Source organism: Myxine glutinosa, chromosome 13 (assembly GCF_964187855.1).
Source record: "Myxine glutinosa chromosome 13, kmMyxGlut1.1, whole genome shotgun sequence".
NCBI lineage: Eukaryota > Metazoa > Chordata > Myxini > Myxiniformes > Myxinidae > Myxine > Myxine glutinosa.
This window is the reverse complement of record NC_136273.1, coordinates 43,170,105-43,183,910: the sequence shown is the minus strand read 5'-3', so window position 1 is coordinate 43,183,910 and position 13,806 is coordinate 43,170,105. Positions and strand designations below refer to the sequence as shown.

Below are 13,806 nucleotides of genomic sequence, written 5' to 3'. Positions count from 1 at the left end.
GTGATTGGGTGAGGCACAGTGAGGTGTTGTTTGAGGGGTGTGGGGGGCAGAGCGAGGAAGAAGGTTGGAGGAGATGGAGGTGAGAGTTGGAAGGGCGAGGAAGCGGGGAGGAGGCAGCTTTGAGGAGTAGGGGGAGGGGGGAGAATTCGAGAGGGATGGTAGGAGGGGAGATTTGTAGGGAGTGGTTGGGGGGGAGCTTTGAAGGGGAGGGGAGAGGGGGGACTTTTTGAAGGGGAGGGGCAAAGTGGGAGATTTGGAGGGGAGGGGTGAGGGGGGAGTTTAGGAGGGGCAAGGGGGGAGATTTGGATGGGAGGGGCGAGGGGAAAGAATTGAAAGGGAGGGGAGAGGGGGAGTTTAGGAGGGGAGGTGTGAGGGGGGAGTTTAGAAAGTGGATGATTAATGAAAAACGAACATTTATAACAAATTGGATCTATTGTGATTTTCAAGTTAGCGATCCGTTTAAGAATGATAGAGGAGGGGTGGAATGAAGGTGAGTTTAGAGCATGTAGTGAGGAAGAATTGTAAGAGATTGAAAATTTTTTTTAAGTGGAATGAGTTGAAGAGGAAATTGAAAAAAGCCTTTTAAATAGGAATAAAAACAGTGTGTTGTAATATACCACTGAATAAAACATTGCAGGGGAAAGTTTAAACATATTTAAATAATATTTAAACAAAGCCGTGAAAAACAATCTTATATTCACAAAATACCGACGACGGGGAGAGGAAGCCTGGAGGGACAACCATGTGTCACGTGAACAGGGGAAAAGGTGGAAGGCAGGGAGATAATGGGGGCGGGGAAAGACAGCGCACGTGGATAGAAGCACGTGGATAGAAGCACGTCGAGAGAAGCACGTGGAGAGAAGTACGTGGAGCAAAGCACAAGATGAGACAACAGCACACGTGGAGAAAAGGAAATAAATGCTTTTGGGGGGGGGGGGGGGGATTTAAAATGTTAGACAAAGAGTAGATGTTCAGGCGAGAAGGGAACAAATCTAAGAACCATGCAATACAGCAAAGTAAGGAACTTAAGTTAACAAACACTGAGGGGGAAGCCTCAGGTTACAAGGCCGCGCACGCGGAGCAAACAGAAAACGATTAATTAATTACGAGTTACAGGAAATTCAAACCAAAACTAAATAGAAACAAACAATAACTCATAGACGATAAAATAACGAGTGGAAATTTGACAAACACATGAATGGAAAAATACTTAACTTTTGATGCCCACAGAGAACAAAAGACGCCACTTCGATCGAGAAACCGGAAGCGGAACCAATTGTTATTATTTTTATCAAATTACAAATTCTTCCCATTGTTATTAACATAATCTTATTGGAATAGAAAACAATTCTTGATCATGAATCCTATTGTATATTTCTGCGTTGGTCGACAGGTGGAACACTACACTTATCGGCTTTTTAGTTTATAGTCTCGATTGTCTAAACGCTTGTACATTCGTCCAATAACAAAGGTACATGGTAAAGCTCGTCCAAATAATACACATACACCTTGATCTGATCATGCGATAAACGCATACATTTTGGCCCCAAAGTCAAAATGCAAGTTCTTCCAAGCTTGCTTTTTGTTTCTGGCTGAAGGTTTCATCAGCAAGAGAAATTGATTTACAATGCAGGGCCTGTGGCTAGACCTGGACATAAGCTATGATATGCCATAAGGGGATGAATAATTGGTAATGAGATGTTGAAAATATGGTGATAAATATTTATTGCAGTGGAGGATTGTGGTCATCTAGCTCCAACAGTCGAGAGGTACAGTGTCGGTAACAAATTATTCTTTGTGAAACTGTACGACAGTTGTGGGTGTAGGGATGGGAATGTGCTGAATATGGGATTGTCGGGATCATTTTGTGCCTGCCTTTTCGTTTCTAGGGAAACACAGGACCTGATGGATCTTCTGGTCCACCTGGCGAGAGGGTATGTTTCCGTTTCATGTTCACCTATCTTAAAAACCCCTGAAGTCTGCTTCAAGCGGGGCAGGTGCACCATGCAATGACCGATGTGTTGTACTTTCGTCAGACAGAAATTTGGGAAAGCCCCACATGGTTGTGAAAATATGTAAAACATTTTTTCGCTGTATCGAAGAGCATTCATTCATTAAATCATTCATTGTGAATGACGTTTGAGAAACGTTGAGAAAATGGATTTCAGAAAGCTTATCATAAATGTCAAAACCCAAAACACTCTCGAATATTCATCTGTTATAACAGAACAGCAGATAGTGAAAGGTATGGAGATGTTGGAATTGTGAACTGGATTAACCTCCATTTGTTGATGCCTCCATTGTGTCCACAGTCTTTTGTCAGCTATTTGAACCTGAATGTGTACTCCTTGTATTTATTTATTTATTCGTCCCTTCGACATGAATAGCAAGCAGACTTTGTATTAGGGAAGTATAACGTGCTTTATAAGACCCTTGGGTCCTCCTTTGAGAAGATGAATCCCATTAACCTCTTTGCAAGGCAGGACCACATAGATTTTGAACACAAAGTATAATTCATTCTCATTAAGGTAAAAATTGAATTATTAAATTGGTCTGCATGGATCTCTACGTTTATCTTCAGAACAAACATTTTCTTTTCACATCATTTCTTTATCTACAGGGACAGCTCGGTTCTCAAGGCCCAACTGGATTTCCAGGACCCAAGGGCCCTCCGGTGAGTCTATTCACACACCATCAGTAACTTTGCACACCGGTGAGCACTCTGAACATAACATCTCCCCACATTGCAAACACCACCTACACTTGGAGACCTTCCTATTTCAAATTATAAGTTTTGTGAATTTTTGGAGTTTCTGTAATTATTCCCACATGCTGAAACTGGTAACTGAAAACTCAGTAAATCTGCAGCTTAAGTGAACAGCTCTGGCATTTCTACATTTAGTTAATTTATTCATTTTTGCTTATAGCTCATCATAGGATTCTCATGAGTCTTCGTGCTCTTTTACTGTCGACATTTCCAGAAGTATGATGACAACTTATTTGCCTTAATTAACCTGTCAACCAAATTTAACTTATTTCCACTTTAGCCAAGTCTATTCCATTGTCTCATATGCAGCTCATTGCTGCGGGTTTGCATCATCGTTGAGAACACACCTGTGCTATCCTGTAAGGTGGAGCAGGTGATTTTAATTAGTTCATGGTTCTGGTGATAACCCGCCTACTCTTCACGAAGGACACCGTGAGATCTTCAAAGTCCACCAACTAATGCCATCAGGTGGAACACCCAATTTAAAGTCCATCAATGGGACGTCACACACAATGATGAATCACCCTGCCTGCGAAACACTGGGATGACAGTTTTTAGGTGGGTCAGGATTCAAACCCAGGCTAGATAGCTCAAAGGTGAGTGCACATACCACAAGCCTATCCTGGCAGCTCCCTTCGATGTTTATTATTTGAAGTTGTAATCATACCTTGTATTCATGATGAAGAATCGATGTGGGTGCTGGGTGATCACTCCTCATCATTGACACCATCTCGTGTGTCTTTAATTTGGTATTGGCTTCATTAAAGTACATCTGTGCTTTTACAGATCTTATTTGTAATCCTTCAGAGTTTCCAGGCTTCCTCTTCATCACGCAAACCTACTCGTAATGATCAAACACCAGAGGTCGTAGTGGTTTGATCATATCTGTTTTAGCAAGCACTCCTGACTAACAGACACCATTTTTCATGAACAATTTATCAGAACCCGGGGGGAGAACCGACCACCTCACCACTGGCAATGTCATTAAACTCGAGGCCAGCGACCTACTTGCACATGCGTATCTGCATGGTATTGTCTCTAATTTAAACACAGATGTTGAGGCTCGATAAGAGCACAAAAATGGTTGGTGACAGGCTGACAGACAAACAGACAGTCTGTCAACAAGCAGATAATAATGCATTAGGTCGACTTGTCTCTGCATGGAGGCCCCACAGTGTGAGGAGAGGAGTTCCACTGATGGGCTGGATCTGGATCCAGACATCCAAAATCTAATCGGCTTATTCTTGTCAGTTACTCAACTCATCCACCAAGTTTCATCCGAATCCATCCACAACTTTTTCAGATACTCTGTTCACAGACAGACACACAGACACACAGACAGGGGTGAAAACATAACCTCTGTCCACCTTTGGCGGGAGAGGTAATAAGACCACAACACAGGGCTGGTTAAATATTTCAAGGCCACTAATGCCATAGAGGGCCTTAGTTTCCATGGTTTCAAGGAGGGGAAACATTGAAGCAACAGCAATAGTGTGTAGTCGGGAGCTCTATTTCATGGGAAATCATTGAAATCCTTTAATACCATTATACTTGATTAAGGACCTACCCTTGCTAAAAAAACACAAGGTAGCGGTCGGCTTTGGTGACTAGAGTGCAGATATCATCCGTCCAATTAGACAGGATACAGTTTAATTTGAGATCCAGAAGTTTGAGAAAGTGCTCACCTCCGAGAGTCTGACCACAGAAATGCATGGGGATGAGGGATGGGGGAAGAGGAAGTGGTCATCATAGTAATGGAAACACTTTGTGGTCCTGAGGATAGATCACGTAGGGCTACTTGGAAGAAAACAGGACCATACAGCTTTTTAAGAGATTATGGTGGATCTGATGGAGTATCGAAATATTTCAAATTCAACTGTTCTCCATGTGTCTCATGTGATTGCTGTAGTGGTGGTGGTGTGGCACATGCATCATAGACTGAAAGGCCTTTTCCTCCTGTTTTGATTTCCTACTGTTACTTACAATATAACCTCAATGTGTCTTGTACAATATGAATGGCCTTTCCTCCAAAATAACTTTATGCACACACAAGTGACCCAAACATCACCCTACTGCAAGGCTAACCACCTGCTTTATGAAGAGGTCAAGTTGTGATTCTTGTGAAGAGGTCAACTTGTGTTGAAATTCCAAAATTCCTGCTCAACTCAACTTAATTTGAACGTCAGGCATGGCCAGCCAGTTAGTGAAGGCCTTGGGCCAAATAAAACGTTCTCCAACTGACCCCACAAGAAGGGGGGGAATAATTGGGCTGTAGTAGTTGTCGTAGCTGTAGTAGTTGTCGTAGTTGTAGTAGTGCTTTTGTTCGAAAGATAATAGAGGTTTGTGCTCAGGACTCAGGCAAGTTCAGGCAAACATAAGTTTCCTGTTTATTGTCACTCAACTTCCTCATCCCTGCAAGTCCATGGTTTGAACCGCAGTAGACGAGGTAGAACATTTTAAAGAGAAAGCACTACCAAGACAGACGTAGAGTTAAAATAACAACAAAACCCCAAAATGACACCTTTAAACAAATAATAGCAAATTACCTTGTGGGGAAATACTACAAAGTGCATTATTTACTGTCCAGACTTCTTTAAAACTCCAGACAGATCGGGAATATTGTGCCACCTTAAACTCCGAAGTGATTCGTGAATGTAACAAAGTTCCCAGGCATACAAAACTACACTGCACGACATTGCTTTCAATCTTGCACTTTCTAGTTTTATATATTGCAAGTTTTGCAGATGCCAAAACAAAGTTAACCAAGAGATCCCGTGATTGACTCTCTTTCTTCACCGGGTGACCAAAAATAAAAAGTGTTGAGGAGAAATGAAGCCAAAAACGCAAGAGCAGGTTTTTCACCAGCAAAAACATTGGTTGAAGACGTGGACATTGCAGGTATATGTGATAAATGGTTTCTGCTTGCCCACAGAAGCAACATCCACGAGGAGCGTTTGTGAAGTGTTGCAGGAGAACTCCAGAACTTAGTGTCCCATGAAGCAGCCTCCAACTTAGGTCCCCAACCACCTTTGGTGTTGGGGAGAGATAAAGAGATTCCCAACTTGGATGGACAGGCAAGGGAGGCAGAAGAACCTCACGCCATGGAGTGTCCACACGATTTGCTAACGTAACAAAGTGGAGTGAGTGGATTACTCGTCCATATATTTCCTTCCTTGATGTGTCACAGGAGGACACCCAAGCTATGCCAGGGACCCTGCTCATATTATGCGGAGGTGGCGCAAGGAAAAGATCACATCCATGCGGTTTCATTGTAAAACCAACGGAAGTAGGAGGGCAAACCTGCGTAGCTTCCTCACCTTCGTAAGGCTTCTCCAGGTAATCTGGGCAATCAGGAGGCAGTAAATTTTTTTAACTCTTGGAGTATAAAAGGAACTCTTGTTGTCTGCAGGTCTACCTTTGCTGCAAGTTCCTCAGGTGAGAGAATGCCATTCTTCCCATCCTTTAGGAGATCGCCCACTGTGGAAATATTTTTCAACACGAGTTTTCTCCTTACACTGATGGAAGCTAGCAGTGGGGCTTGTAGTTGAGGGTTCAAGAAAAGCGGCTCTTCCAGCAGGTCTTTTCCTGGGTGGGGACCATTTGTTCTGGTCATTTCAATTGTACACCAGGCCTTCAGCATTTCCTGATAAAAAGAAGACAATGGGTCACTGGAAATGTTTTTGCAGTTGATACTGAAAATTTGGCTTTTATACCCATAGGCAGAGCACTTTACTGAAAATGTACGATGCCAGCGTGCACCATTGTGGTGTTGGGTTCGCATAAAGGTATCGTTTAATTGTCTGTATCCTGAAGGTGTAAAAGTGGCTTCGAAGGCAGGGAAATCCCTGTCCACCTTCAGCAAGAGGCACGCTCAGGATTCCACGAGATACCCAATGCTTCCCATTCCAAAAACAGTCCACCAACGTCCTTTGCATCTTAGCCAGAAACCAATCAGGAACACTTATGCAAGAAAGCCTGAACAACAGTTTGGGAAGGACAAATTGTTTCAGTAAAAGAGTTCTCCCATGTAAAGATAGGATCCTTAATAATCCATTCCAATCTCTCAGCTTCACCTGAGAATGATTCTCTAACAGTAGTTGTAGTATTAGTAGAGGTAGTGGTTGTAGTAGTAGTAGTAGTAGTAGTAGTTGTAGTAGTGTTTTTGTTGGAGAGGCTTTAGAGGTTTTTTTTTTTTTTTTTTTTTTTTTTTTTTTTGTATACAAGATCGAGGCTCGTGAAAGAGCGAACATTAATCACACAGAAAGACAAACCGACACATAAAACATATAACATCGGGAGCGGTAGACAAGATGGGGAGAGAGGGGGAAGGACACAAACACAACATTTGAGAGCAGGGACCGAGAGACATGGAGACATCGAGAGATCTGAGAGAGGGCGAGGGCTTTGGGGGGAGGGGGGGGGGGCATGGGAAGGGGGCAGTGGGAGAGGTATAAAACATATGGACACTGCCAGGACTTCCAGGAAAGAAGTTGGAATTTCAAACAAGGTGGATCTGGGGTGAATTAGCGGGGGTAGAAAAGATCAAGGTTTTGGATGGGGGAAGATAAGAGATGGTGGTGAACAGCTGTTTTAAAGACCTGGAGGGAGGAGTGGGATTGAAGGGAGTGAGGGAGTTTGTTCCAGAGGCGGGAGAAAAGAGGAATGAAAGAGTGAAGGTGAGCAGAGAGCCGAGATTTTGGCAGTTTAACCATCAGAGGGTTGCTGGCAGATCTTGTGCGACCTGTAGGAATATTTGGGGGACAGAGCACAGAGAGAGCTGGGGGTGCAAGGCCGGAGAGGAGTCGGTAGAAGACAGAAAGACCACCTACCTGCCTGCGGTGAGTGAGTGAAAGGCCCTCAGAGATAGCTTCATCGCGGGAGATTCCAATAATTCTGAAAGCTTTGGTTTCAACAGCGTGAAGCCGAGCTAGGTGTGAGGCAGGAGCACCGGCCCATAGGGGAGAACAGTATTCCATTGAGCTGCGGATGAAAGCCTTGTATGTGGTGAGGAGCTCAGGTGTGCCGAGGAAGGACTTCGCACGACGGAGGATGCCCAGTCGGCGACTGGCTTTGGAGGCCAGCTTGGAAATGTGGTTTTCCCAAGAAAGATCATGGCAGATAGTGAGACCCAAAATCTTGAGCGACAGAACTTCTTGGAGAGGATTGTTGAGAAAGTAGATGGGAGGGTTGTCCAGTCGATCTTTTCGGAGAGACATAGTAAGAGTGTGAGATTTGTCAGGATTGAAAGACATGTTCCACTTGTTTGACCAGTCTGTGATTTTGTCCAGGTCTTCAGAGAGTGAGGAGGCAGCAGACTGCCAATCTGAGGGAAGAGGAATGGAGCGGCAGAGAGTGGAGTCATCAGCAAAGAGATAGAGAGGACTCAGGATGCAGAAAAGCTCAGGCAGACAAAAGTGTCACCTTTGTTTGTTTAATGTCGCTCGACTTCCTCATTTATGCAAGTCCATGGGTATAACTGCAGTAGACAAAGTAGAGCATTTTGAAGAGAAACCACCGCTACTAACACAGATAAGGAGGGAGGGAGACGAAAACAGACTTACTTTTTTGAAGTACTTACCAATGTGAGTAGTCGAAGTAGCAGCAGCAGCAGGAGTAATTTTTTCATTTTGAAGCAAAATCTCAAAGCACTTTTTTGTATAGAGTGTCGAGGCTCGTTGTGGAGCTCGAACATAGAATGGATCAGGACGTAACAGAAGACAGGTAGGAGCAAACACACCAACATCAGGAACCAGGGACAAAATAGAGAGAGACTTTGTGAATGAAGGATGTGGGGAAGAAGGAAGAATGATGTTTCGGGGAAGACACAGGGGGTGAGCAACGTGGATACAACTACAAACTCTCAGGAAGAAAAAACTGGAAAATTAGAGTTAGACTTGGAGCAGGGGGGGGGGGGGGGGGCGGAGAGGTTAATGGAGGTTGATCTAAGATGGTGGTAAACAGCTGTCTTGAAGCCCTCAAGTGTGTAATGAGATTGAAGAGACTGGGGAAGTTGGACACTTTACAAAAACATAATAGGAGGGAATAAGGTAAAAATTAAGAGGATGTAATTGTAAAAAGATATTTTACGAGATATTTTTACGTCGTATTTATATTCGGTATGATACAAACAAGATGTATCCAAACATCCCTCGACGAATAGATAAAGATACGATTTTTTTTACACATCTTGTACATATAAACACCGCATGCTGCATTTCAATATTGCGGTTCAGACAGATTTGATATTGAGATTTGAGGGAAGCAGTTTGGTGAAGGTGAGGGAAATGATTTTTGGGTGGTACGGCTCCAGGGTGAATTGTTGAATTTAATTCCTCTGCTCAACCTGAGACGTATTATAAATCCCAAGCGCCAGACTTCATCAAACATGTCTATTCCCAAACTGCAGGCCTCTCACAGGCCCTTCACATCTCCACTTCCAAATCGTCTTTGAGGTACACAGGCAAACAGCATGCTCGGATCGTCACTTGTGAGCTTTCCATCAACCTGGTGGGGAAATTGCACGAGATGGAGGTGAAGGGAGATGTTGGAAAAATGAAGCAAAGAATTGCATAGTCGGACAGCTTGGCCCATCGAAGGAAGAGTTGATTCTGCCCAACGTCATGCCACGCATGCTTCCAGTGGCTTCTTACGGCATTGTGGGAATGAGGACTTGAACGGCGACACACAAGGAAGGTTCCATGCAGGTTGATGCACATGCCCACACCGTGATCCTCGTCCTTGACTTTCGCAACGAAACGTTTGAAGAGCGCATCTTGTTCGTTCTCTCTCAAGTCTTCAAACGGGCACAGTTGTAGAATGGCACGGCCCATAATCCAGATTAAATATGTGTGAATGTTTTCTATTGGGACTTTGAAGATTTGATTCTTCACACAAAGGCTGCAAACTCTCATGAGGTGGAAATGAATTGATTAGGACTCGTGTTGCGGAATAGTAAATACTTCGGTACTTGGCTTGGAGGAAGTGTTAAGAAAAAATGATGGTCAACATTGAACCTGCGGTTCATGACAAATACCTCCTCGAACTCCCAGTAATATTGTTCATATCTGATTTATTACAAGATTGCATTTTTACACGTTAAACCTGTTAAATTGCCCTTGTAAATATGTCATCATTTCATGGGGTTCCCTGGAGTAATGTCGAAGAACAGGACAAAACAGACTGCCATATCTTTGTTAAAGTCACAACCTATGAAATGAATCCATGGGTTGTGACTTTTACAAAGAAAACCACACAGATTGAATGTTTAATGGTTCTGGATGCATCCACAGGATACTCCAACAGCACGCACACACACACACACACACACACACACACACACACACACACACACACACACACACACACACACACTCACACACACTCACACACTCACACACACACACGTACACACACATACACACACATGTACATACACACAAATATATACACAGATTTACACACATACACATTACACATACTATACTGTAGATACATAGACTCATGGGCTACCTCTTCTTGTCTTTAAATTGCATTAAATTGATCATGCTTTCTGGTACATATTTTCATCAATTGCGACCTTGATTGTTAATTCATTGCTTCTTGTTTAACCTCAACAAAAGAGAGCCATACATACTTTGCCCATATGGTGCTTTTATCCAATGGTTCTCCAACAGTATGGTGTAATTGTTTTACTGCTGTAATATTACATTTTTTTTGTTACTGTTCTTTGCAGGGACTGATTGGAAAAGAGGGCATGCCAGGCCACCCTGGGCAGAGAGGTGAAATTGTAAGTATGGTTTGAGTGTATCATGATGGTTCTGCAGTCAATACACAGAGATGCGGATACTTTATAGATCTGTACCCTCTTAAGATAACCGATCCTCAAAAAATCAACCCAATTAATAACTTAGTATAACCTGGGGCAACATACCCTTATCAGGAAAGGTAGGAAATAGGCCAATTACCCTTTTGCCCTTTTCCCCTTCCTCGTGTAATACATATACTTTTTTTTTGTACACCGCTCCTTTCCTATTCCATCTGCAGGTGCTGCATGACGTCATCGCCGGGCACTGAAGGGGGCTTGGCGATGACGCGTGCTGAAAGGGAGTACTCAGTTTTCACTCCGGTTTCTTGTTTTCTTTCTTGTTTGTCCAGGCGATATCTCAGCCATCCTTGGAACTAGGAAGCTGAAATTTGGGCACAATAGTGAGCACGTGCTTTGGCAAAAACGGCATTTCATGTTTTTTGATGAATCAATTAATTGATTAATTATTGAATTATACAATTAATGACTTAATTTTTTTTAAGTTACAGATTCCGGTGAAACGGTGGTGGTTTAGGTATTCTATTAGCCAATTGATTAATAACTTAATTATTTTATGATTATTATTTATTTATTTTTGTTATTAATCACTGATTTATTTTCTTTTTCATCTGGGCAATATCTCAGCAGCTTTTGAGCGAGGAAGCTGATATTCGGACATGGCAGTGACCAAGTGATGTGGCTATAAAGGATATTTTTGATTTATTGATGAATCAATTAATCGATTAATTATTTATTGATTCATCAATTAATCGATTAATGTTTTTTTTTTTTAGATTAATGACTTCTTTTATTCATTTTCAAAAAGTTACAGCTTCGGATGAAACACTGGTGTTTGAGGTATGCCATTAGCCAATTGATTAAGAAATTATTTTATGATTAATATTTATTGATTTTAATTATGCAATTAATCAACTGTCTTCCACCGACTCCTCTCCGGCCTTGCTCCCCCAGCTCTGTCTGTGCTCTGTCCCCCAAATATTCCTACAGGTCGCACAAGATCTGCCAGCAACCCTCTTATGGTTAAACTGCCAAAATCAAGACTCTCTATTCACCTTCACTCTTTCATTCCTCTTTACTCCCGCCTCTGGAACAAACTCCCTCACTCTCTTCAATCCCACTCCTCCCTCCAGGTCTTTAAAACAGCTTTTCACCCCCCATCTCTTATCTTCCCCCATACAAAACCTTGATCTTTTCTACCCCCGCTAATTCACCCCAGATCCACTTTTTTGAAATACCGACTTCTTTCCTGGAAGTCCTAGCAGTGTCCATGTGTTTTTTTTTTACCTCTCCCCCAACCCCCTCCCATGCCTCCTCCCACCAAGTCCTCTCCCTCCCACAGATCTCTCAATGTCCCTGCTCTCCATCTTGTCTCCTGCTCCCTTTATCATATGTTTTATGTGTCAGTTTGTCTTTTTGTGGTCAATGTTAGCTCCTTGCTAACAACAACAACAACAAAAAATTATTGCACACCTCTCCTTCCGAATATCGTCTCTGTGCTGCACGGGGGAATCACCGGGTGCCAAAGACGCCCCGTTAATGCCACGCTGGAGGGTGTTATTTATTTATTTGGCATGGGGGCAGTGTACTTTGAATGTATCTGTACCTGTTTTTTATTGTTTACGAACTTGAAAAGCGAATGTATAACCCCTTGTAGTTAACTATGAATCGATTTAGAAAGTGCAGTTAATGGTCAAAATATTACAAGTGTCACATCCAAGACAAGAAACACTCCTTTGGACTCGCCAGATAGATCTCTCATCTTTTTGTGATGCATATTCGCAAATCCTTTTGTTGGAAGAAGTTGTGCTGCTGAACTTGTGTGTGCAGCTGCATCGAGTAGAGAAGTCATCTCATTGTGAGGTACTCCACAAAAGGACCTCCTAGCAAACGGCATTGTGTGGAGGCCGTTACATTTCGTTCTTACCGTGGGAGCCAACACACGCATTTGGCAATCTTAATTAGCAGTGCTCAATGCTTTAGCTGCTGAGTTCACCCAGCGGAGATTTGTTCAATTTTAATTCAATCCGAAACTCGCTTACATAGGTTTATATTAAATGTTTTTTTGTTTTTTTTTGTATTTTACAAAATTAATGTTGTACCAACAACCAAAATCGAATAATACAATAATTCCCATTGAGACCTAAATCTTATGCAGTCATTATATATATATGTACATACATATATATATATATATACAATTATACATACATGTATATATATATATATGTATATATATATATATATATATATATATATATATATATATATATATATATATATATATATATATATATATATATATATACACATACATACATACATACATACATACATACATACATACATACATACATACACTACATGACACAAAAGTATGTGGACACCCGAACATCAAACATCTCATTCCAAAATCATGGGCATTAATATGAAGTTGGTCCCGCACTTGCTGCTATAACAGCCACCATTATTTTGAGAAGGCTTTCCACTGGACTAGATGTTGGAACATTGCTGTGGGTATTTGCTTCCATTCAGTCACAAGAGTATTGGTGAGGTGGGGCACTGATGTTGGGCGATTAGGCCTGGCACACAGTTGGCGTTCCAATTCATCCCAAAGTGTTCGATGGGGTTGAGTTCAGGGCTCTGTGCAGGCCAGTCAACTTCTTCCACACCGATCTCGACAAACCATTTCTGTATGGACTTCACTTTGTGCATGGGGACATTGTCATGCTGAAACAGGAAAGGGCCTTCCCCAAACTGTCGCCACAAAGTTGGAAGTACACAATCGTCTAGAATGTCATTTGTATGCTGCAGCATTAAGATTTCCCTTCACTGGAACTAAGGGGCCTAGTCCGAACCATGAAAAACAGCCCCAGACCATTATTCCTCCTCCACCAAACTTTGCAGTTGGCACTATGCATTCGGGCAGGTAGCGTTCTCCTGGCATCCACCTAACCCAGATTTGTCCATCGGACTGCCAGAAAGTGAAGCATGATTCATCACTCCAGAGAATGCGTTTGCACCATTGGAGAGTCCAATGGTGGCGAGCTTTACACCACTCCACCCGATGCTTGGCATTGCACATGGTGATCTTAGGCTTATGTGTGGCTGATCGGCCATGAAAACCCATTTCATGACTCTCCCGATGAACAGTTGTTGTGCTGACGTCGTTTCCAGAGGCAGTTTGGAACTCGGTAGTGAGTGTTATAACCGAGGT

At 42.5% G+C, this 13,806-nt stretch overlaps 1 protein-coding gene across 1 annotated transcript in view; it reads left to right on the top strand.

The window, feature by feature from the left end:
* Window positions 1-13,806, top strand: part of COL5A1 (collagen type V alpha 1 chain) — a 505,662-nt gene that overhangs the window by 292,597 nt on the left and 199,259 nt on the right. Inside the window, exons 35-37 of the mRNA XM_068102230.2 lie at window positions 1,890-1,934; window positions 2,621-2,674; window positions 10,500-10,553. Of these exons, the coding sequence (XP_067958331.1) occupies window positions 1,890-1,934; window positions 2,621-2,674; window positions 10,500-10,553 (153 nt within the window). The remainder of the gene's footprint in view (window positions 1-1,889; window positions 1,935-2,620; window positions 2,675-10,499; window positions 10,554-13,806) is intronic.